Source organism: Sander lucioperca, chromosome 2, assembly GCF_008315115.2.
Source record: "Sander lucioperca isolate FBNREF2018 chromosome 2, SLUC_FBN_1.2, whole genome shotgun sequence".
NCBI classification, from domain to species: domain Eukaryota; kingdom Metazoa; phylum Chordata; class Actinopteri; order Perciformes; family Percidae; genus Sander; species Sander lucioperca.
Window position 1 is genome coordinate 11,378,523 of NC_050174.1, and position 26,821 is coordinate 11,405,343.

At 40.1% G+C, this 26,821-nt stretch overlaps 1 protein-coding gene across 1 annotated transcript; it reads right to left on the reverse strand.

The window, feature by feature from the left end:
- Positions 1–1,705: 1,705 nt before the first annotated feature.
- Positions 1,706–25,528, reverse strand: LOC116056886 (solute carrier family 28 member 3). Its single transcript, XM_031309301.2, is given in 18 exon segments — positions 1,706–1,984; positions 2,244–2,358; positions 2,676–2,774; positions 2,954–3,035; positions 3,437–3,634; positions 3,759–3,927; positions 17,091–17,221; positions 17,728–17,853; positions 17,969–18,049; positions 18,319–18,399; positions 19,231–19,308; positions 19,704–19,817; positions 19,896–20,011; positions 20,014–20,039; positions 21,869–22,058; positions 24,422–24,513; positions 24,665–24,744; positions 25,316–25,528. Coding segments are annotated over 18 exon segments (1,965 nt in total). The 5' UTR covers positions 25,385–25,528; the 3' UTR covers positions 1,706–1,866.
- Positions 25,529–26,821: the final 1,293 nt, after the last annotated feature.

Consider the following 26,821-nt stretch of genomic DNA (forward strand, 5'->3'; position numbering starts at 1 on the left):
AGGAAACACTTTTTCTTGCGGGGCTGACAAACATGAAAATGAGCTCACTCTGATTATTATTATTTTTTTTTAATCAGAGACACATGGTAACACCGTGCCTAAAAATGTCAGGTGTCAGCGTTTGATAGCTGATGTCTAATCTTCCCTCAATGTGGGTGTTAAATTCACATGTGAAATTACCTCCATGTGACCTTTAGCTTGCGTAGGATTTAATGAAGAGACTGTCATTTGCCATCTGTGTGACTGCATTCTAGTCTCACACATGCACTTGTTGAAAGTACACACCCTTACCCTCCGCTTTTCCGGTCTGATCATTTCAGTATTATTGAGCCAGTTACAGACAATCGGTCTGTCAGTCAAAGCAGTCTGACTGACTGGTCAATGGTGGCCTGATGAGACATGCACTTTGGTATCCTGCTGAATGAGAAAAAGAAGACACCAGTGACATCCAGTGGCCAAACAATGCTGTGCTTTTACTTGTTGCTGTATTCCTCTGTAGTACATGTAGTTTTTGTCCTGTCTATCAAATATGTAGTGACAGATATTTTGCTGTTTTTTCTTTCTTTCTGTCTTTGAAATTAATCTGATGCAGCTTTTGACATCCTTTAGAGAAATGATGAAGAAGAAGAAGTAATGACAGTGCAGGCAGGTGGGAAACAAACTATATATATATATATATACTGTATATAGTTTGTATATATAGTATGTAGCTACATCCAACTTATACATACAAAAAGCAAATGAGACCCCACAGATAGCTGCCAAAATGATTGTTTAGCATCATATGTTCACATCCAGGAGATTGCCTACTTGTAGTAAATTACGACCTACATATTTCCTTTTAAAGAAGAAAAAAAAGCAGTGATGGAAGAAGTACTTAGATATTTTACCTAAGAAAAGTAGTGTGTGTAAAAGTAAAAAATAATCTGTTACAAGTCAAAGTCAGGCAAGTAAAAATACAAAGGTATTAGAATGTAAATATACTTAAAGGATCAAAAGTAAAAATACTTATTATGCGAAATGGCCTATTTCAGAATATTGTATGTAATGTTATTGGCTTATAATTATTAGTGCAGTAATGTTTACATAATTTTTGCAGATGGTGCTAATTTTAATTACATTATATACTGCTGGGTAGCTTGTAAATTTCCCACTGGGGATCAATGTTCATCAATAAATAAAGTTTTATCTTAATCTGTAATAATCCATAATAATTTATTTGTCAATTAGATTTTGTATTATTACTTATTACTTATTATTATTATTATATTGTGCATAGTAAGATACATACTACTATCAACTGAATGACTAAGAGTCTTCATAAACCAGACATGTATACCAACCGATACTAACAAATGTTTTGGTGTTTTTTTCTGACAAATTATGCCTTCAGTAACATCCGTTTGTGACAGGTTCTGAGAAAAGCCTCTGATGAGCGACTGTTTTTTGACTAAATGTGTGTTTAGCCACATGTGCCCTTCATCTCATGTGTTTTCAGCCCTGCTGGGAGAGCTCACACAGACACACATACACACACAAGCTCACCAAAACACACCAATGCACATAGGCTTGCTGACCAATGCACGCTCTTTCTGTTAGTCTCTCTCTCTCTCTCTCTCTCTCTCTCTCTCTCTCTCTCTCTCTCTCACACACACACACACACACACACACACACACACACACACACACACACACACACACACACACACACACAGTCACAGTAATGTGACATGATTGTTGTTTAAAAACCAGTGCGGGACAACTTTATTGAAAATGTATTATATGAACACTAAACATTACAGATAAAATAACAAATAATCACAGGGTTCCCTACCATTGAAGTATGTGTTTTTTGCTCACAGTGATTTAAAGCACCAGGCTGCAGTTGAAGTGTGTGGGGGGTATCAGTGTGCAGCAGTGTTGCAGGCTGCTCTGGTTGAATCCTTCTCCGATCGTCATGTTCAACAGCTCATACACCGTCACACTGCAAATAAAAAACACACACACACACACACACACACACACACACACACACACACACACACACACACACACACACACACACACACACACTGAATCACAGTGTCTCTCTTCTTCATCAGCTGTATTCATTCTAAAAAAGCTGTTGTGTGATGTATTTATAACTGCACATAGATAACAAAAAATATATATGTGGTTAAAATACACAGCATAACAGCAAATATATGGTAATTGGGAAACAGTTATTACAGACATACACACACCTGTTATACAGTTGTGTACAGCAGGTGACCAGTTCTGAGCTGCTGGTCACATTGGTATTGATGAACTCGGTGCTCAGGAAATGTGAGCACTGAAGATCAGGGATGTACAACATGCCTAGAAACCCACAGAGCAATGTCATCATAAGAATTATAAAAACGCTTGAGTGAGGGTTTAATCGTGTTTCTTTTGCTCCTAATCTTTTGATGTTGAGTAAGAAATTCAGTTCCAATATTTGTTTTCCTCCTTTATATTACAGCTGCACAACCTACTGAGGCTGCAGTAACATTTCATTCAAATACAGTAAAATTAGTAAAGCACTTCAAATTCAACTTCATTTTCATGGGAGGAATTAAGAGTAGCACTAAAAAACACAAAACTAAAGTTATAAACTGGCACTATAACAGAAAGAGGCAGAGAAGAGTAATAGTCACCTGCAATACAAGCCGTCATGAAACAGGAGACGCTGCCTGCAATCAGAGATCTGAAGGCACAACTGGAGATGTCAGCCCTTCTATCTGGAGCCAAGGACGCTGGAAACAGAACGACTATGTGTTAACAAAACAAGAAGTGCAAACAAAACTTTTAACAGCAACAGGTACGTACAAAAGAACAATTTAGTCATTCTTCAGTATACAATCACCAGCAAGTTTTTTAAAACTTTAGTTTTCTTGTTTGTTTATTTTTATGTTTCAGCTCAGGTGGCACTCACACAATGCTCCAATTGACATCCCCAGCGAAGCAAGGTTGGAAAATCCACACAAAGCGTAGGTTGCAATTGTTTCAGAGTGGACCTAAAGGAAATAACAATTTGTTAAAATTGTTATGTGAAAAAAGATATACACAGACTTTAATGCCTGTGTAAAATTATACTTATCACTACATATATTTCCTACATCATATGTAGCTGTTGAAAGATTCTTAAAGCCTTAATACATTTTAAAGTGAACACTGTTTGTCTATCGCCATTGAGACATTTATTAGAGAAATACAATTATCTAATGACACCATGACATTGTAGATAATAATATTGACATTTCACACTGGCTTTTAGCTCCCACAGGCCCAACAATGTAGCACATAATGCTCTGTTAGTAGATCTATGCATCTATGCTAAAATGGTAAAAGAAAAAAGACAATGACAATCTATACAAAAACAAGAGTGAGAACACGAGATATGATAAGTGAGACTCACAGAAATGTACTGCTTTATGTTGTCCACATATTCTGGCCCTCCTGCTTTCCGCCTCGAAATGAACTCTGACAACTTCTGATAGGCTACAAACTCATTGATAAATGTCTTCGTGCCAATCAGTTCAGCAACGATGAAACTGTCCTCCCAGGAAACACCCATGATCAAGGAGAGAGGCATGAACACGTACGAGCAGATCAGCTAAAGGAGAGACAGAAAGAAGCAAAGAGTGAGTGCGCATGCATGCAGGTTGATGTTTCAATGTATTTACAGTAAGTATATGTCGGAGAGTTGGTGTGTTTGAGTGTCAGGTTGTGGCCGTCACCGAGAAGCTGAGCTGCGGACAGTCCAACATCTCACCCAGCCAGGAGAAAGCTGCATCCAAAAAGGCCAACAGTGCGAGGAAGGCAATAAGGTTGACAACTATGTTGGCCACTAAACCGACAGCACAAGATGCACCTTGGGATGCCGCCTCCAACACGTTCTTACTCTTTCTGAGGGAACACAGGCAACATGTGAATGGTTATATAACACTTAATCCACCGAACAGCAGTGTCATCAGCATACTGGTGCTGTGCAGGCGTTGACTTTTTCATCAATGTTTTCCAACGTGGCTTTACATCTGATGTGTTTACAATTACACTCATACTATTCAGATTCTGTTCTCCCATTCTAAATGCATTGTAGGGCTGTACCGAATGTCATTTCTTTTTTTCTTTTCTTTTTTCTCTTTTTTACATTCAAAGCTTCTATTGAGGTTTTCGAATAAAGCTTTAAATGTCAGTCGTAATATTTCATGAGGTCCCCTTTCGACTAGCTTAATATTTAACTCATCGTAAAACACACTCCAGTCAAACTCGACAGAAACAAAATAAAACTCACCAAAACTGTTTTGGCTAGTCTTTCCACTGTTCCAATAATCACCAACTCTGGTTTGATTAAACCCTTAATTCACAGAGTTAGATGTGAAAATATGGTTGCTCTACATGCTGTCTCTCTCTGCTGTTGCTGGCCTCTTTGTGAGAGCTGAGTGAGAGCAGCTACTCTGAGCAGCTTGTTCTTTGGTTCCTATGTAAATTAGATAAATAAAATGACAAAAAAAACCGCCCCTAAAAAACCCAACTGGTGATGTAATCAGCCAATCACAAATATATTTGTCCAATCCCCCAACCCTAGCACAGTATTCAAATGTTGATTTACAATTTGAATGTCAATATCATGAATGAAGCTTCAAAGCTTTAAACTATTCAGTACAGCCCATAGACTTTAAAAATAATGGAAGTAGCAGCCGAGACATCTTGTTTTTTTGCAACCGAATGTGATGTTTTTTGATTAGAGCCAGTGTTGTTTATGGTTGCAATAGCGCTGCGCTAAGCTTAATGCTAAAGGGGGAAAGTTGCAGAGTTTTGACCCTTTTAAGGCGAGTCTTCCAGTGGAGATTTACTGGTGGGTAAATGTGGACCTCCGGGTACATTTATCTGCAGGTATGGCAGTACAGAAGTAGTTAGCTAGCAGTAGTTAGCTAGCTCGGTTGACATAACACTGAACAAGACATTTTAGGCGACCAAATGTTCCAATTAACGTTGATGAAGTGAAAACACAGTGAGAGGGTCAAAGATTAGTACGAAAACGAGTCTGCAGCTATTTTAATGTACACAGTGCCAAGGATAAGCATTGCTAAGCCTCTGTCATGATTGACAGGTTGGCATGTAGCCACGCCCCTAAAGCATCCCCTGCTTTATCGTCTATTTAAAAATAAATGGGACCATAATTTATTAAATGAACATCATGCTGTATTAAAGAACACTTGAAAATAGCGATTGATACCATAAAATCATTATTAAAATGCTTATTGAGGTAATAAATCAAGTGAGAAGTAGGGTAGACTTCTATAGAAACGCACTTCTTTTTTGCAACCAGTAGACTTGCCCCCTGCTGGAAATTAGATACAATGCAGGTTTAAGGCACCGTCACATTGGCTTCACTTTTTAGACCCGGAACTAGAACTAGAATAGCGATAATCCTTACAAATTCAAATGTCGAAGGCATACAAGCTCTCAGATAGACCAAAGGTCAGATAGTCAGAGAGGATTAAGACATAGAGGAATGAATGAAACAATACAGGACTTTCACCCGAGGCCTGTACTACGAAGCAAGATGTGGCGTTAACGAGGTAACTTCAGGTTCAACCCAGGGTTTTCTGTACCACGGCGGTGGATCACTTGTTACCAGGTTCAATCGCCGTGGTAACTTATGCTGAACACCTAACCTGGTCGGGAGCAGGTTAAGTTGGAGATTAGAGATCAACTGTGTAAAAGCACCGCCTACTGACCAGTCTTGGGAACGTTACTTTAAAAAAGTAATTAGTTATAGTTACTCACTACTTGTTCCAAAAAGTAACTGAGATAGTAACTGAATTACTCTATGATAAAAGTAACTCGTTAAGAGGGAAAGTAACTATTTGCGTTACTGTTAAAAAAAAAAAGTTGCTATATGTCAAATAATTTGGATTTTTTTGAGCAGTTTTTTTGTTGTGAGGCAGAAAGATCTAGCTTTTGCTGCTTGGAGGACTTTGCTCCAAGTCCTTCTTTGCTAGTGGATGGCGAGCTATCATCTGTGGTGGAGGTATCGGTGTTTTTGGCCACTAGCTTTGTAGATGTGTGTGTCGTTGTGAGATGCTTCATTAAATTAGAGTTGTTTACAACGGATGTCGACAAAGTCTTCGCTCCTGGACATAATGTACACATTACATGCACGTTCTTGCCTTTGACCACAATGAATTTGAAGTAGTGCTTATATCTCCACCTTGAAAATGCCAACTTTTCATCGGATTGCTCCTGATCCTGATCATCTCTGCTGCTTCATTGAATCTCTGTTTAGTTGTTGTGTGTGAGTGTGTGTGGCGTGTGCTGGCATGTGTGTAAAAACACTGGCTCTGATTGGCTACCATGAAACATGACTCTGCCTTAGCCAATCATAATCGCTTACCTCGTTATTAACCCACCTCCTCACTAGCTGTGAGCCAGGGGTGCGTTCGGATTACACAGTTTATTCAATCAATGCATAGTAACGCACCGCATTTAACGTCCAGTAACGTTAACGCTGTTGTAACGACGGGAAAAGTAATTCGTTAGATTACCCCGTTACTGAAAAAAATAACGTCGTTACCTAACGCCGTTCTTTTAAACGGCGTTATTCCAAACACTGTTGTTAGGTTAGGTGAGGCCGGGTGACTGAAATAAATCCAGGACACGTTGAGTTTGATTCGTAGTACAGGCCTCAGGGCGACCCGCGTGTGGCGTTTTGTTTCCCCGTAGTCTTCCTAATCACAACCGCAGAGCTGCCAACTCTCACGCTTTCGCTGCACTCACGCCACACATCCAATTTCTCACGCAAAAAAAATCCGGCCCGAGACTTGTTCGTTCCTTTTTCAAACTCTCCGACGGTAGATGGCGCTGATGAGCGCCACTGAACCATATGCGCTGCACCCCAAAGTTAGCAACAGAAGAAGAGATACCATTGCCGCGAAAGACAACGGGAGAAGAAACGGTCACTACCCAAGCCCCCAGGAAGAGCGCCGAGTCTAAAAGCCACCATGGGCTTAGCGGATAACGGTGGTACTGCACCCCATGGCCCAGAAAGACTTTTCACATAGACTTTGCATGGCGAAGGAAACGTCTATATTTCAGCGGATAATTTGTTTCTGGGTATATCAACTTACCACCCGAACACTGAAAGGGTCCTTGTTTAAAACGTTACGTTTTTAACATTTTTAACATTCACTAGAAGCGAATCCAGAATTATTAAATTTGGCATGATGAACGCGCATAGTGGACGCGAGCAGAGCCGCGGGACTGCGCCCGCCCGCTCACATGACTGTTCTCCCGAGCTCATGTAGCTAGCTGTAATAATGGATATAGCTAATGGTTGTAGTTCACCATGTGTTCTATGAATACGTCCATGGTATTATCTTATGAAGTCATGATACATCCCAGGGATGTATGTAGCTGCTGTAAAGCCACTTAGCTACGTGGATGTAACGTCATTAGCGTTTCCCAAACTTGCGGGCTATCGGCTAGCTAGCTAGTTGCTAACATCAGGGGTAGCTAGCATGGCTGTATTAAGATCTATAGCTACATAGCTAACTATATGCCTACATAACGTTACGACAGACATAGTGATTACATCGCCTTGGTTCTCTCTTATGATACATCCGAGGGCTGTATGCTGTAAAGCTTGTAACGTGGATGAGAGCTGAAGCCATGGATGAGCTTTGTTCACGAAACTGCAGGCTAACTGCTAGCTAGTAGCACAACATAATTATTAAATCTCCTTGGTTGTCTATCTAAATACATCTATCGTTTATTTAGCTAAGCATGTAAACGATAGGGAACAACGGAAACAGTGTTTAACGTTAGTGAATATTTTAGACAATGAAACGGCGAGTTCATGAGTTCGCCACTTGTAAGAGACACGACAGAGAAGCACGAACGCGCATGTTGCTACCGGTTGCTACGACAACGCAAACAAATTGTTGCTAGAGCCAACCAGCGTTATGGGCCAACAATGCGGAAGAGCCGAGCTCCATGTTTGCTTTATGCGCTTTTGAGCACTCTCATTGGAACGTACGGGGCTTCCCACCGAACACTGTATCCAGTTCTCACATCCATGTCACTACCTCAAGAAGTCTGATGAGAATCTGAGCTGAGAAACTAGGTATGTAACAATGAAACGTCGTCCAATTGAGTACTCACTCTCTTAAACTTTAAATCTTGAAAGAAATTATTTGTTTGTGCATGTGAACATGATTTAGTTTGATGAATGTAAACTCAGCTGTCATAACAAGTAGCAGGAGAGCACATTATTAGCCTCTTGGTATACTGGATGCTTAAAACTAGCTAGGGATGCACTGAATCCATGATTCGGGCGAATATTGGGCCTTTTGACGGGGTTCAGTTTCTGCCGAACTTTAGAATTTTTTTTCCACCAAACCAAACCCTAACTCCGCTGCTGCTCGTTAGCTAACGTTAGCTTTCTAATTTCACCCACCCAACATGCCTTCTGCAGTGGAATGGCTTCGAATGACGACCAAAAACGCTTGTCTTGTACTGAGACACTCAGTTTTACTGTTCATTTACTGTTCAATATGTTGCAGTTTTACACACAAGAAAATAAACAACTTAAAGTATATATATATAATATTATGAAAAAAACACTTTTTCTGGGATTTGGGGTGTTCTTTTGTGTCTCTGGTGCTTCCACACACATACAAACTTTGAAAAAAATCCATCCATGCTGTTTAGAGTGAGATACGGTTTCTGAATGTGTCCTGCCTTCAGTCTCTGGGTGAGCTGTTCAAAATTGGCACGGCTTGTGATGTCACAAGCCGAAACGAGCAGGCTAACCGCAACCATTAGCTCGTAGCATTAGCGTTAGCATGCTAACGCTAATGCTAACGCTAGCATGCTACCTCGTTCTCAATAGCAAAGCACTGCTACAACACACACAAGTTCACCATAATCTACAAAAGAACTACTTACATGTGCGCCCTCATTTAGAAGTCTCCCAGCTAATCCTGCCTTGTAACTGACCGAAGTTGTAGAAACAGCCTTTCTTTTATTGTCTATGGAGCTAGCTAGCTGACATGATCTACATCTGAGCTACTGGGCATGTGCAAGTGCAATCAAAGATAGTACAGAAGAAGAAGAAGAAAAGAGGTCTCACTCTGTAGCTAAAACAGAGACCAGCTAAAAAGAGGATCTGCAGCAGTGAGAGAGAGAGCACTGCAGTACAACAAAAATATGGTGTTTTTTTGAAAATTAAACCATGTAAACCTATTCTGGTACAACCTTAAAATACAATTATGAACCTGAACATGAGCATAATATAGCTGCTTTAAAGCAACACTTTGAGAACCTTTCCCGCTTCGGTCGGGAAAAGTACTCTAGTGCTTTAAGCTTGACGGACATATTTAGCATCTAGCGTCTCCATGGATGTATTAGAACCAAGGGGGTAAGCTTCTCCTCGGACCGCGAACCTCCTATGGCGCCATTTTAATGCTACAAAGCGATCACCCCCCCATTAGCATCCCATTGACTGCCATTCATTTTGACGTCACTTTGACAGAGAATAACTTTACATCTGAAGAGTTTAAAGACTCTGTTTGTCCATTGTTTATTTCTAAAGAAACACGACAATGTATAAAAGGCTCCATTACCTTGTACCTCACGTTATGGCTCCGTAGCAGACGTTTTTGTAAAAATAGGCTAACGATTGTGTCATAACCACGGGACTTACTGTCGCATAGTAGAGGAATTACCGTATAGTACAGGAGAAGCGCGCAGGCAGTTTCGTCTCACATTAGTTGTTTAAGTGTAATTACTAATGTTAACTATCATTTTAGTGATCAATAATTAGCCTGTGCCTATGTTATCTCCTTACATATACCTACGCTCTCCATCTCTGCAAGATTGGGAATGATTGAGATTTCTCTTGGCACAGCTACCAGAAGACTTACAACTTTCAGACACGTTGCTCACGGCACATTTACGTCGTCTCTCTCAGTTGGAGGCTGCGCAGTAACGCTCAGCGCTCACCGGAAAAGTGCTTCTAACGGCACTTCACTGGTCTCCGTCCAGAGCAACGGGATCTGTTGGTCCATTCTTATATACAGTCTATGATTAGAACGAGCGTCTCACGGTCATCTCAGTAAGCTAGCAAGAGTACACAACAGACAACTTCCGTGTAGGCTACTTCAAAATAAAAGCACTTCCTGTGACGGTTCGCAGTAAAACTAAATTACTGTTAAATAAGGTTGTGTACCTTTTCACATATCAGCTGTAAATCAAGTACGGTAAATAATGTAAATAGTGAGTTTTAATCACACTATAATTTACCATTTCCTTTAGACTGTTTTAAACTAAACAACATGAATTTCTTATTTAAGTGCTTTAAACAAACATTTCACAACATCTTCATCATACACTTGATTAGCCAAAATTTCATCATCTGGTGATAGCGATGTGCTTTCCTACGATGTGAAAAGAGCGTGTGAATTCAACATTAAGTTGTTACATTTAACTGTTTTAGAGGCTGTAGACGTTGTTTACTTCATTAATGTGTTTACTGTGTTAATGGACTGAGGATGGGAGTAGGATTTGGTATTTGGTTTCGGATTCGGCAGAATCTTAACCAGTGGCTTCGGTATTTGGCCGGACCCCAAAAATCTGGATTCGGTGCATCCCCACTTAAAACATCAGCTCATAGCATTGTTTATTTACTCACATGGCATTTATCTTTTTATTAACAGGCCAAAGAAAATGACTCACTGTGGATGAAGAGTTTTTCTGTAGGACCAAACAGCACTTCGAATGGGTAAGATGTATTCCAGATAATTTAACATAAATACAGGAAATGTGTGCAATAGAAGTAGGTATGTTTTTGTAACTGAGAGTAGAGTTATTAAACCAACATGACCATTTGAATTGTTTAAGGTTTCAAAGATGTCCCGTAAGAGACCTTTGCCAGGACAAAAGCGAAACCTTTTATTTTATTTAAAGAACCAGCCAAGTGAGAAAAGACAGACAAACACACTGACAGAACAGCCAGAACGATTGATAGAAACGACAGGACAACAGACAGAGGAGCAACACAAAGGATAGAGAGAGCAGGAGACAGGACAGACTGACAAACAAGCAGAGGAGCAACAGACAGGACAAATAGAGCAACCAACAGGGCAGATGGAAGAAGACACAGAGGGACAGACAGAAGAGACCCACCCAATCCAACAGCAGGGCTAGAAGAGTCATGCTCTGGCTGGAGCAGCAACATACACTCACCTAAAGGATTATTAGGAACACCTGTACGATTTCTCGTTAATGCAATTATCTAACCAACCAATCACATGGCAGCTGCTTCAATGCATTTAGGGGTGTCGTCCTGGTCTAGACAATCTCCTGAACTCCAAACTGAATGTCAAAATGGGAAAGAGAGGTGATCTAAGCAACTTTGAGCGTGGCATGGTTGTTGGTGCCAGATGGGCTGGTCTGACTATTTCACAATCTGCTCAGTTATTGGGATTTTCCACACAAAACCATTTCTAGGGTTTACAAAGAATGGTCTGAAAAAGGAAAAACATCCAGTATGCTGCAATCCTGGCCTGCCTTGTTGATGCTAGAGGTCAGAGGAGAATGGGCTGAGTGATTCAAGCTGATAGAAGATCAACTTCGTTACAACCGAGGTATGCAGCAAAGCATTTGTGAAGCCACAACACAAACAACTTTGAGGCAGATGGGCTACACCAGCAGAAGACCCCACCGGGTACCACTCATCTCCACTAAAAATAGGAAAATGAAGCTACAATTTGCACGAGCTCACCAAAATTGGACAGTTGAAGACTGGAAAAATGTTGCCTGGTCTGATGAGTCTTGATTTCTGTTGAGACATTCAGATGGTAGAGTCAGAATTTGGCGTAAACAGAATGAGAACATGGATCCGTCATGCCTTGTTATCACTGGGCATGCTGGTGGTGGTGGTGGTGTAATGGTGTGGGGAATGTTTTCTTTGCACACTTAAGTTCCCTTAGTACCAATTGGGCATCGTTTAAATGCCACAGCCTACCTGAGCATTGTTTCTGACCATGTCCATCCCTTTATGACCACCATGTATCCATCCTCTGATGGCTACTTCCAGCAGGATAATGCACCATGTCACAAAGCTCGAATCATTTCAAATTGGTTTCTTGAACATGACGATGAGTTCACCGTACTAAAATGGCCCCCACAGTTACCAGATCTCAACCCAATAGAACATATTTGGGATGTGGTGGAACAGGAGCGTCTCTCTCAGTTGGAGGCTGCGCAGTAACGCTCAGCGCTCACCGGAAAAGTGCTTCTAACAGCCTTCACTGGTCTCGGTCAACTGCAAGATGCAGTTGGATACACATCCAGGGAGCTTCGTGCCCTGGATGTGTATCCCACAAATCTCCATCAACTGCAAGATGCTATCCTATCAATATGGGCCAACAGTTCTGAAGGCGAACCGGGGTCAAACACGGTATTAGTATGGTGTTCCTAATAATCCTTTAGGTGAGTGTATAGATCCATTTTCAAAAATGAGTGGACCTCTTCATGGCCATTTATTACCAGAGGGAGCCTCAACACGCACTACTGGTGTGCAGTCTGCCGTATTGAAAACTCATGTTGCCACCAGGGTGTGACAGATGTAGTGCGCCACATAAAAAGCAAAGGCCACCAAGATAAGCAACAAGCTCTCCAGTCCACAGCCACAATATCCCAATATGCAATGCCCGTTCCATCTGTTGGGGGTATGTCTGCACAAGAGGTTAAGGTATGATATGTGTAATGGTCCTGTCAAGGTTCAGTCAAGAGTTTTGTGTTCTAGTTGATCACGGTAAAGTCATGGTTGATAGTTTTGACTAATTTGTGGTTTGTATTTCAGTGTAGTACAGTCCAGTTTTCTTAATTTGAGATCTTAGTTGCTGAATGTGTTTTTTACCTGTGCCCTATTATCGCAGGTGTCTATTTGAAATAAACTATGGTCTTTTGGGAGGATTAATCATTTTTAATTTCTTACAGACAAGAAAGGCTGAGGTCAAAATGACAGCTGGGTTGGTAGTTCACAACGTCCCCCTAGCCTTTGCGGACCACCTGGGGCCTTTCCTAAAAGAATGTTTTGGAGATTCGAAGACAGCGTAGGAGTACAGTTGTGCCAGGACTAAGTCATCCTGCATTACCAATGAAGCACTCACACCATATTTCACACAGGAGCTTGTGAAGGAGATGAAAAAATCCCCGTATACCCTTGTTACGGATGGGTCGAATGACACTGGTATTTCACAAACTATTTGAGATTTTTATCCTCTGCAAAACATGTGCTTTGTGTATTTTTAAACATCTAACGACATTAACATCTGTATGATTCTAACTTGTCATTATAGGAGTGGAAAAGATGAACCCGCTTACTGTCTGGGTCTTCATGTGCAGCAAAGTTGTCCACCAGTTTTTAAATATGTGCACAACAAGTGTGACGAGATGTGGGACAGCAAGTGAGATCTTCACCAAAATTAACTCCACCATAGAGGAGCATGGCATCCCTTGGGAGAACTGCATTGGTCTCTCAGTCGACAATGCAGCTGTGAACATTGGACCACGTAATTCCATTGGCTCTAGGGTGCTCCAGAAGCATCCCAACACCTATATTCATGGTTGTCCTTGTCATATGGCACATAACACCGCCAAAGCTGCAGGAGTGGGATTTTTTAAAGTGAGTTAAGGCCTTATTTATCTTTACATGTAACTTTTTATTTGTATCCTAATTACGTGCATTGACTGAATGTGTTATAATTGATTTATGCATTGCAGGTGTCCGGTTTTGATTTGGAGGATATGGTAGTGGACATCAGTTACTGGTTCAAGGGTAGCACAAATCGGAAAGGATACCTGACAGGTATGCATGTTTGATACTATTAAGTGTAATATTGAAATGCTGAGCTGTAGAAAATATATGGAATTAAATGTCTGAAACAGAGTTTTGTGAGCTCCATGAAGCGGAGTACATGGAGGTCGTCCTGCATATCTCGGTCCGTTGGCTAAGCCTTGAACGTTGTGTGACCAGGATCCTGAGGCTGTATGAACCTCTACTACAAATTTGCTAGTATGGTCATCAATTTTCAATTTCATTATGCAGCAACTACATGGATTGTTAGTCACATACTTGTATTAATGACAACCTCTTGTTTTGTGTTATTTATTGATTGATTCAAGATGAAAATCAAGCCAGGTTCAAGAGACTTGTGCAGACATTCACTGACCCCATGACAGAAGTGTACCTGCTGTTCTTCCAAGCCACCGTACCAACTTTCACTTCTTTCAGTTTGCTTCTTCAGAGAGAGCAGTCGTCAATATTTTTGTTACATGATGAGGTGGGATTGGATTTTGCTGTTTTTTCCATTCTGTTTCTTGCTGATATCTGCAGGGATCCTCTAAAACAGGTTTCACCTACTATTTTTGTAAATGTCTGTTATAGATGGTGAAATTCGTACGCAAGCTATGTTCCACGTTTATGGTTCCAGCAGCTCTGCAGGGCCATGAGGAGCCTTGTGAAATTGCCTTTAAAGAAAAGGCAAACCATTTACCAGGTTAGTGTTTGACTATTATTATGATCAAACACTGTGATATGTGATATTTAGCCTTGTACCTTATACCAATATGCTGTATCTGTGACAGGAAGAAAGCTGAACATTGGGTTCACAACCAGGGCTAAACTTAACAGATTACTCGACGAGGGTGACATCACACCACAGCAGGTGGATTCATTCCATGAAGCTGTGTTGTGTTTCCTGACAAGTGCTGTGGACTATGCACTTAAGAAGCTGCCACTGGAAGAGCCACTGATCAAACACGCAAAATTTGTAGATGTACGGCAGAGGGCTGAAAGTGACATTGAAGATGTCCTGTACTTTGTTGAAAGGTTAGTTTTCTTTCTCTAATTATTGTCTATCATCTTAGCTAAAATACCCTGTGTTTTATGATGAGGTATGTTCACTCCTAAACTGCACATGAGATATTCTTATGTGGCTTCTCCTCAAAGATGCGTATGAACTGCTGCTGGTTGATGACTATATACCTAAAACTTAACAACTTGTACTCTACTTTCATAAATAGGTTTCCCCATCTCCTCCCATAAGAAGGCCACAGACCAGTATAACCATGCCCACAGATCATAGACAAGAGGCTTGTTCAAGATGAGCCAGGTCTGCGCAGAATCGATCACCGCCGATCGCCGCCCAATGCATGATGCACAATGCACTTGATCCCGACTTTCTCTGACATCATGCACACGTGGGCAACGATAACCTCACGAGATCAAGGCGGCCGCAGTTCTGAGACGCAGGCAGCACAGTTGCTGTTCACCGACTGCAAGACCCAGGCGGACCCAGGGCATGCTGGGAAACATCGGCCTCTCAGCTGGTTCAGAATCGACTCAACATGACGTTTTATATAAACTTTTTATTGACTTTGAATTGGAGGGATTTTAACTGCCATTTGTCTGATTTAAAGGTTTATTCTGTACAAACCACATGTTGTGTGGCTGATGGTTATGTTTAGAAGTCAGAGAGACTAAATCTGTTCAGATTACAGATCATCTACAGTGTGTTGTTAAAATTAAAATCAGCAACAGATCGCATGTAGAGCATTTTGAGAGCTACTCTGTCATAAGTAAAACAACTGGAGACTGTGTACAGGCTGATATATGGGTCTGTTAACATTTTATTAAATCGGAATCGGACCACAGTGTTTCTGTCACTTCCTGTTCAGCCTGAAGGCTGCTGGAATCGGCTGGAAACTGTCCGACTTGACAGCGGATTTTTGTCACCGCTCCCGCATGCTCTCATCCACTTTACAGGCGAAGGCGCAGTTCATCTCCAACGAGCCTATTGACTTTAACCAGCTTCTGATCTGCATCTGATACTGATTATGCCTCATTTTGTTGTTATTTTTGTAGTGCATCTGTTTTATTGCTTGGAAAAGTTGTACTGTTTAAGTACTTTTAAGCACTTTGTTTGTTGCACTTTATTTGTTTCTAATGGACCATGTGGTGGGAGACTTTGAATGAAGAATAATGTCCCTCCCTAACTAATCTTGTGTCGTTTTTGGCTGAACATAAATCATTAAGTGCTCTTTAAAAATACAGCTATTTACAACATGGGTAAGGTTTCAGTTAGGAATTAGTTTAATACCATTCTAATCAAAATATCAATCAACCTACCTAGGTCAAATCTTAAACACTGGTCTACGAATAAGGCTTAATTGTGGTGCATAGGCAGTCATTTAGACACAACAATAGTTTTCTGGTTGAATGTTCAGCTCAAGTCTAGAAGGCCCTACAAGTCATGATGCCGAACATGAATCAGAATAAGTTCAGGTATTGCACATCTTTAGCAGACCACTCAAAAATCCACTAGAATGCAGGAAATCACATCTATATAATCCAAAATTTAATGGGGATGGACCTTCAGCTATGTCTGCTTCACAGAATGTAACCAATATTGTCCATCTCCAATAGACTGTCCCTATCAATGGCTTTGGGCCTCCCCACAAACCACCAGAATGGAGGGTACAACATGGGTTCAACATCAAATTAATTCCAATTCTCTGATATATGAGCCAACTTGTGTGGCTGCGTGCGCGGCATAATTTTGGTCACCCCCGACAAAATCTCACTCCAAGGTTTTTTGAAAAGTTGGCAGGTATGCAACCGTCCCGTTATTGTCGCGCATCCCCAGCAGCCATCCCCAGCAGCCGTCCCCAGCGGCCGTCTCCCGGTGTGTGAGGCGTCCTTTCCCCGTAGTCTTCCTAATCACAACCGTGTCGCGCGTCTCCAGCGGCCGCCTCCCGGTATATGAGGCGTCCTTTCCCCGTTGTGTATTTTGTGCTGGCCACCACAAAAAAAACGAGAAAAACGTCCCTGTGATTAAAAATAACGTGACATTTACACGAACTGCCGTGAGACCGGGTTGGATCAAAGGATGAATGGAATTTAAGAAAGGATGAAAGATGCTTGAATAAAACTCCTGCAACATTTTTTCACCACTTTGTATTGTACTGTATTATTACAGTTGTACTGTCCCTCCTACCCATGGTCGATTTTGATGTCATGACTGGCTGTTGCACTGGGGGTCTCTGTTTCAGGCCAGAACATCTTGGCGATCGCCAGGGAGGCTGGAGCGGACATCATTGATGCTGTCAACAAGTGTGTTGCCTCAACCTCAAAAGAGAGGCACATAGAACAAGACACAGTTAGTGGTCAATCATTTATATTTTGACAGAGCAGTTAAAGTTCTATGTACACTCTCAGGTAAGTGTCAAGGTCAGTCAAGAGTCTGGTTTTGAAGTTGACACTAAATAATCCCGCCATGTATTTTGAACAGGAATGAAAAAGGCTTCCAGGCTGTATTTAGTATTCCTAAAGTTGTTTTGTCTTATATCATCCTAGTTCTTATTCCTATAACTTTGGGAAGTTAATTGTAGAAGGAATCTTGATAACCTTTTAGGGAAATATGATCATGCATGTCATTTTTTTTAGTTTATTAACAACCATCACTTCAAACAACTAAATTATTCATGAGATCAAGCCAGTAACTGAACTTTCAGCTTTGATATTTTGCATTTTCTCAAAATTCATTCTTTTCATTTAATATAGACTTAATTGTGATAACCTCAGTGCCCTCTTCACCTCTCCATCCACTCCCTCCCCTGTATCCGCCTCCTCACCCCAAAGGAGATATAGGCTCCCATAATGGTACCAGAGACGCTGGCAAAACCTCCTGTCATCACAGCATGGATCTCAGAGCGAGTTAGCCCGCTGATGTATGGACGAATCAAGAGAGGTGAATCTGTCTGAAAGAGGAAGGTCAAAGGCTTGGTTGATTTTGGACTAATAGATTTATGGATTCATATAAATATATCATTGATTTGCTTGATGTTTATGTTTATTGTTTAAACTGTTGTTTACATGTCCCAAAAATATATTTCCAGCTGCAGACATTGATTCTGCTGGAGATGTTCCCATGGTAACCTGCATTATGAATCCAATCTGAGAAAAATAAAATCATAGAAAATCAAAGGGAAATAACTGAACTGTAGAAAATTACAATATAAAATATACAAATTAAAAACTAAAAATCATGGTCCTCATTGTGTCATTATGCTCATTTCCAGTTATGTTGAGCAGTCATTATTTGTCTTTTATTCCTTAAACTGTATTTCTTATATGAAAGATGCTTTAAATATAAATAATAAATAATTGATTTGCCATCAAATATTTTCTCTCTGTCTATGTACTTTATCCTCCCACTTACTCACCTTGCAAATGAGCCAGGGCATGAAGCCAATGTAGTAGAGGATGGAGATGACGGAGCTTAAAAAAACCAATATAGGCATCACCTGCAGAGAGTGCACAATTATTATCACCATCATCACCACCATCATGTTTACATGCACATTAGATTTTGAGTCTCATCTTGGTTTTGATCATGTTCAGAATATAATATTGTACATGAAAAATGAGAAACCTTGTTATTCAAATCCCCATATAATGATTCAGATTCTATCCAGATTTTTTAATTTTACTGACTAAAGACTAAAACTGGTGTCTGAAACCGGCACATGATATTTACATGCCCAAACACATAACCTGGATATTCCAGATATTCTGTGAAAACACAATTTTTTGTTCTCATTCTTGCCATTTTTGTCATCATTTTATCATGTCTGTGTGTGTGTGTGTGTGTGTGTGTGTGTGTGTGAGAGAGAGAGAGAGAGAGAGAGAGAGAAACACAGAAAGAATGTGCATTGGTGTGTTTTGGTGAGCTTGTGTGTGTATGTGTGTCTGTGTGAGCTCTCCCAGCAGGGCTGAAAGCACACGGGATGAAGGGCACATGTGGCTAAAGACACATTTAGTCAAAAAACAGTCGCTCATCAGAGGCTTTTCTCAGAACCTGCCACAAACGGATGTTACTGAAGGCATAATTTGTCAGAAAAAACACCAAAACATTTGTTAGTATCGGGTGGTATACATTCTGGTTTATGAAGACTCTTAGTCATTCAGTTGATGGGATATCTAATAGTAGTATGTATCTTACTATGCACAATTGCAGATTCAGATTAATAATACAAAATATAATTGACAAATAAATGATTATGGATTATTACAGATTAAGATAAAACTTTATTTATTGATGAACATTGCGTGCATCATACTTGTGTGTGTCATACCTGGAAGACGAAGTTGTGGTCTCTGTAACTGGCACCAAACACAAACTTAGACCCAAAATCAGTGAATGACAAAAAGCTCTATATGGAGGAGATTTTGAATTGTTAGTAACAGAAACAGAAAACTTTTGATTGTATCTTTTGTACAGATGCAGCAGGAATGTCTGTGAATGGTGTAACTGGAAAATCCCCAAATTTTCCATAAACAAAAGTAGACTTTGATGCTGGCAAAGCAAGAAAAACCAAAAAGAAACAAGAAAAGGAAACAAGGAAACAAAATAGTGAAACAAAGGAATAAAACAAGAATACAAAAGAATAAAATAATAAGAAAATACAAGGAAACAATTAACGACACAAGGAAACAAAAGAAGGAAACAAGAAAACAAAAGGACAATTCACAGAAAAAATATCTATCTTTGTGTGTGTGTGTGTGTGTGTGTGTGTGTGTGTGTGTGTGTGTGTGTGTGTGTGTGTACCTTTACTTGTTTTCCGACCCATTCCAGTCCACCTAAGCCAAATGTGGTCCTGAGGATCAGCAGACCAAAGACAAACTGTAGCCCGATCCCGCACAGCAAAGTTTGCCAACACCACTGCAACACACACATGTACAAAACGTATACGTACATGCATGATCAAAAAGTGCGTGTGTGTGCATGTGCCTCCCTTACCCTGAATGGGTGTTTGGAGAACAGCAGCATTAAGAAGATGAGGAGCAGCAAACCAAAGAAAGACACAAGCTGTCTGGTCCCTTGCTGGGCTGTGTCCAGTGCCAGCCAGCACACCAGGCCACCAGCAGTGACACGTACATTATCCTGGAGAGACAGAGAGTGACAGACAAGGGAGGGAAGTGCAGGAAGTGTAGTGTACTGTACAGTGGGTCTTTAGAGTCTTTTCGCTGCTGCGGCTGAAAACGACACTGGAAGTTGATGAAATGAAACCAATGAGCTGAAAGATGATATCAACCTTCGTAGAGGGGAATTGCAGAGTCAAGTAATAATTCTTTGTGGGTTCATCACTACGACCGATCCATTACACATTGAAATAGTCATGTGATCCAAAGTTAATATAAATAAATAAATATATTGATTAGATATAGCTGATTTAAAGTACTTTTCCTTGTTTATTCGACTGCACCTTTATTAAATAAAACATGAATAGATAAAGTAAGAATGAAAGTATAAAAAATTAATATACCAAACTATGAATAAAAAACAGCAGCACCTCTAGCCAAAGAAAGAAACAATTTTACCGTTCTAAAATGTGGAAGATTAAGACCCACCAGATACAGCGCCAAATAAGCTGCCATTTTAGGTAAATTCAGATTCAGCCTTTAATAGCTACAGGAATAAGAGACAGTCGAGTGCAGCATGTAGTTGTTTCAAGCACCCTGTAGAGGCGGCCTGAAGGAAGATCAAACTCCTTGAGGTAGGTGAAAGTTAAAGTGCCCATATTATGAAAAAATCACTTTTTCTGGGATTTGGGGTGTTATGTTGTGTCTCTGGTGCTTCCACACTCATACAAACTTTGAAAAAAATCCATCCATGCTGTTTAGAGTGAGATACAGTTTCTGAATGTGTCCTGCCTTCAGTCTCTGGGTGAGCTGTTCAAAATCGGCACGGCTTGTGACGTCACAAGCCGAAACGAGCAGGCTAACCGCAACCATTAGCTCGTAGCGTTAGCATGCTAACGCTATGGCTAACGCTAGCATGCTAACGCTAGCATGCTACCTTGTTCTCAATAGCAAAGCACTGCTACAACACACACAAGTTCACCATAATCTACAAAAGAACTACTTACATGTGCGCCCTCATTTAGAAGTCTCCCAGCTAATCCTGCCTTGTAGCTGACAAAAGTTGTAGAAACAGCCTTTCTTTTACCGTCTATGGAGCTAGCTAGCTGACATGATCTACATCTGAGCTACTGGGCATGTGCAGTGCAATCAAAGATAGTACAGAAGAAGAAGAAGAAAAGAGGTCTCACTCTGTAGCTAAAACAGAGACCAGGTGAAAAGAGGATCTGCAGCAGTGAGATAGAGCACTGCAGTACAACACAAATATGATGTTTTTTGAAAATTAAACCATGTAAACCTATTCTGGTACAACCTTAAAATACAATTATGAACCTGAAAATGAGCATAATATGGCTGCTTTAAGAATCTTTAACCCCATCAGTTACATGTTTATTTAACCTAATTGATTATAGTCTTTATATATTGTTATAACATTTGTTATAGTCTATATTGTCTCGGCTTCACATTTCTACTGAGCTAAGTGCCCTTGAGCTAGTGAAATTACTTTACTTTATGTGCACTGCAGCACACAGCCAATCTTCTCACACTTTGCCCTAAACTGCTCTTGTTTCCTTCATCCTGCACCGTTTGACTTCACTGCTCATGCTGATGTAACATACAATCATTTCCTCAGTCTGAGGACAATGTTGTTGCCAGGAGACAACATGTCTGAACTGTCTTGCTCATTACATACATTATTACAGCTACTAAGAAGGATTTTTAGTATACTAACTCTGCAATGGCTTTGTTGATGACATCTTTTGCAGTGTCATTAAGACCAGTAATCTGTCCGTCTTTTGATAAAGAAGGTGCACACCAGGGTAGTAAAAACTGAAACAAAACATTTCTCACCATCTGATCCAAAACCAGTTTCTGCTGAGAAGGTCTCTGATAGGAGAGAGCTCCTCCCACACCCGGTCGCCATAGCGTTCCATCATCCAATCCCAGACCAGGAAGAATATGGTAACCAAGGAGATGACCAGCAGCACGACAGCCCGGTTGAAGTTCAGGACACATGCTGCTATCACTATGGCAACCAAGCCTGAAACAAATTTAGTAATAATTAATTACACCCCACAGAGCTGACATTGTTTTCTATTATCAAAAGAACTCAAATCCTTTCATTTATTTGCTGCTTTACTTCCTCCAGTTAAAAAGACAGCACAGCAGGAAGTGTAGTTAATGTTTGTTCTAAAATGAATGGTGTGTGACACAGAGATTAAAGGTGCTCTAAGTGATGTGACGCGTTTTTTAGGCTACAACATTTTTTGTCATATACAGCAAACATCTCCTCACTATCCGCGAGCTGCCTGTCCCCTGAACCCACTGTAAAAAAACGCGGTCTCTGTAGACAGCCCAGGCTCCACAAACGCCAACAAAAACAAACTACGTCAACCTGCACCACGAACCATAAAAAACAGTCTACCAGCCAATAACTGACAAGAAGGAGCTGGTTGAGCCATCACTGCAGCAGCATTAGCCAGTAGGCTACTTCCACAATGCACATTCATGACTCAACCAACTCCTTGTCGGTTATTGGCTGGAACACTGTTTTTTATGGTTCGTGGTGCAGGTTGACGCAGTTTGTTTTTACAGTGTGTTCAGGAGACAGGCAGCTCGCGGATAGTGAGGAGATGTTTGCTGTATGTGACAAAAAATGTTGTAGCCTAAAAAACGCGTCACATCACTCAGAGCACCTTTAACTAACGTTATACATTAAAATACAATCTGAATCATCTGGGAATATGATGTTACATGTAAAACAAATGCAACAAGGTTTGATTTTATCCATGATGTCTGAAGTCTTGTGAACATGTAGAAGCATTATTTCACATTTCAACTCCTTGATTTCAGTTCTTTTTTATCGTTTGTTTTCTTGTCTTAAAATGATATGTGTGTTTTGATCTGTAAACTTGAATGCCCTCTGACTTCAATTCCTCCATTCAAAAAGACAGCAAGAAGTGGAGTTAATGTGTGCTGTTAAATTACTGGTGTGTGACACAGAAATCAAATGCACAGTAGAAAACTAAACACATCCTAAAAAGACAACTCTGATTCATCGGTGACACTGATGATGATGAACTTTCAAAATACAAATGCACAAATACAATAAGGTTTGATTTTATCCATGAAGTCTGAAGTCTTGTGAACACATAGAAGCATCATTTCACATTTCAGTTCTTTTTTTTAATCTTTTGTCTTCAAGTGATACTTTACTACTTAATACTATGTTTTAATCTGTAAATGTGAATGCCCTCTGACTTACAAATACTGACTTGAACTGAACTGAAGTAAGATGTGAATGCAACATTTCATTGAATTTCTTTGCATTCCAACTTTAGTGAACAGCAGCAAAATATAAGCAAATATAAGCCTAAGAATGGTGCAATTTCATATTGAAAAGGACAGGGTCAGTAGTTGAGGGATCCAAAACAATTTCATATTAAAATATCCAAAACTGTGGTAATCACTTGAAATTAGTTTAATTGGCTGAGCCAGTGGTCTGCAATATCATGCATGATGATTCCATCACAAATATTGAAAATGAACAAAATCGAGAAAATGCTTGAGTTTTGATAGGATGTGTTATGTTAAGTATTTTTGGAAAATAATATATATATCTAAATTATCAGTAAAAAGGACAAAAGGGTCATTATGAGACATGCTTGAGCCACTTCTCTGGCCGCCATTGCAAATAAGAACATGATGACTTGCCTGAATAAATAAAGGTGAAATAAAATAAAAACGACATAACAACAGCTTGTATAAGTCATAGCCTGTGGTATTTTCTGTTATTATCTTTGGGTGAATGCAGTACCTCTAATTGTTGTCCAAATTGAAATAAAAGCTAGCAAATGCATTCACAAGACATTGTGTGCTTGTGTCCGTGTAGTCTGGAGAGCGCCACAACAAACATACACATACTCCAACCATGACTTGATTTTTCCATTAACAATCATAGCAATTGTGCAGTAAATTGCCCTAAACAGAAAAAGAAATTCTCCCCACACACACACACACACACACACACACACACACACACACACACACACTCATGTCAATATGAGAGAGAGCTAACCAGCGCAGCCAGTTTGCAAAGTTAAACAGAGCTTTACAAGTCTTCATGAAAACTGGAAGTCCTAAAGCAAGATTAGATATAGATTTTTCAGTATACTTAGATTTAATCATATGTGGCTGCAAAATAAGACATACCAAACAAAGAAAATCAATTGTACAGAACAGGGGACACACTCCGATAAAATCTCAACATTAATGAGAGACTCTTTCATGCTGCAAACTTAAGAAGAAAAACTTGATATAAAAAACAAATGTAGATACCTACCTGCAACCCATTTAGCATCTTGAGTTACACTTTAACAGATGCTGCTAACTAAGATATTTTACCTGCTGCTAAAACCAGGTACATAATCAGGTGGATCTGGACTTTGTGCTCTGCCAAATAGCCCTGGAATGCCTCCATTTTCCTTTCAGGAAAGCTAGGCACACAGAAAGGAGAAAGATAAGGGGAAGATAACGAGAGAGGACATAAATGTTACATCAAAGAGACAAGAGAAAGGCTGGTGATTTAGGAGAAAATGAAAAAATCTGACATGAAGAATGTGTGTTTGGCAAAAACAAAAAGGCAACCTTTTGTTGTGTTGATCTGTCTTTTTGTGTGCATCGTCTGTGACTTCAGGAGCACTGTCCACATCAATATATATCTGCTCCTGCAACACACACACACACACACACACACACACACACACACACACACACACACACACACACACACACACACACACACACACACACACGGCTTGAGGATGAATAGTATTAGGAATATGCTTACACAAGTTGGCTTGTGCCATGACACATATTTACTTAAAACCTAAAGGCAAACTGGTTGGAGGAGAGCTTCTTCTATTGTGCAAAATGAGTGCATGTGTCTCTGTAATACAGGTGTGTCTGTTAAAAGGTCTGAAACACCGTACTTATCCTAAAAGACTAAAACCACAGCAAACACCTTGTACAGGTAAGAGATGCTGCTCTTTAACTTTTTAAATGATTGTAACTTGATACAGTCGTTTGAATATCTTGGTATAAATGTATTATAGCCTGAAATTCAGTAAATTTAACACATTTTTACAAAAACAATTTAACAAATAGATACAAGTTAAGTTTTGTTTATGTTAAATTGCCTATAGTGTACTGTTACAACTGGCTGCATAGGTTCTCAAATGTTTCCAATCCTTTTACAGTAAACAGTATTATTCTATAATGTTTGAGAAACAAGTCTACCTCTGATTTAAAGGCGTTGTTGTCTTCCCCCCTTTTTCGACTCTTCTTCTCTATTCCATCCAGCTCCATTCTCTTGCTGTTCACGTATTTTCAAAAACTCACCAGACTTACTGGGAGCCTTTATTTAAAGCACACCTGTCCTCTTCCCTGCCCATCCTCCCACCTTCTGCAACTTTCTGTCTCCTCCCTTTCCTCCCTTGTGTTATCTTTTTGTTATTGTTGTGTTTTGTGAGTGTTGAGTCATGCCGGCGCTGCTCAGTTGCAAACTGGAATCATTATTGGTGTAAACCTTCCAAAATATAGTCTATATCCTTGACGTTCCACTTCCGGGATTGCTTCGTTGCCGACAGAAATTCCGCCAGATTTCACTCATTTAGGCCAGATATCCATTGCCTTGGGATTCCTTCCTTTGGCATTTTAAACTCCGGTCAATTTATGAGGACTATGGTTAACCTTTTCTTAGATCTCTGCAGGGTAAATCTAGACAGCTAGCTAGACTATCTGTCCAACCTGAGTTTTCTGTTGCATGACTAAAACAACTTTTGAACGTAGACGTTCCACCAAAACAAGTTCCTTCCTGAGGCAATTTTGTTCCGTACGGTGCTTAGTGCCACCCAAGATTATTGTGATTGGTTTAAAGAAATGCCAATAAACCAGAGCACATTTTTCTCCCATCCCGGAATGCTGTGTGGATTAGCCAGACCTTCCCTCGCAGCGCTGTGGTGAAGGTCTGGCAAAGCAAGACTATCCAAAATCAGACCAAATACCAGTCCCCATGACATGACCTCTCTCTTCTCTGTTACTCAGTAATTCCTTCCAGGCCTGAAAGAACTGACTGTCTGTGAATGTACAATGGCCCAGTGTTTGCAAAAGTAGACATAGTCAATGGTTCAAACTCTGCCATGAACTCAAATATTTTCAGAGGAACACTCCTTACTCCCTGGATACATTGTATTGTTACTACTATGATGTAGTTTGTGCAAATGACGGCCTAGTCTCATAGTTCTTCAATTTCCTAGCAGCCACTAGAGAGCACTAGTGTATCATTTCTCAGGACCACATTATACACATGGCTGGTATGTAGAGGTTGGACTAGAATAGGTTCATGTGAGTCCACATGACAATATTATTTGTACTGTGTGACACAATGAGAGCTCTGATTCAAAGCTTAACACTGAGTTATCAAACATAACAATATAGGAGAAAAAGTATAGGAAATTAGCAATTAACATACTACAGCCAATTATAGAAGTATATAACATTGGTAATAAAGAACACTCCACAAAGATTACTGTAATTTGACTTGCTTGTGTTTAAAAACGTACAATAGAAAATAAGCAATAATAATAAGACAATACAATTCAGAAAGGTGAGTGTCACTGTCATTCAGTCATTTTTCTTTCACCAAGGACACATGGGCCCCACTGAAGACTATTATATACTACTGTTTTGATGTAGCCAATCCAAATGTTAAAACCATTAATCAAACCGAAGCCAAAAAGTGAA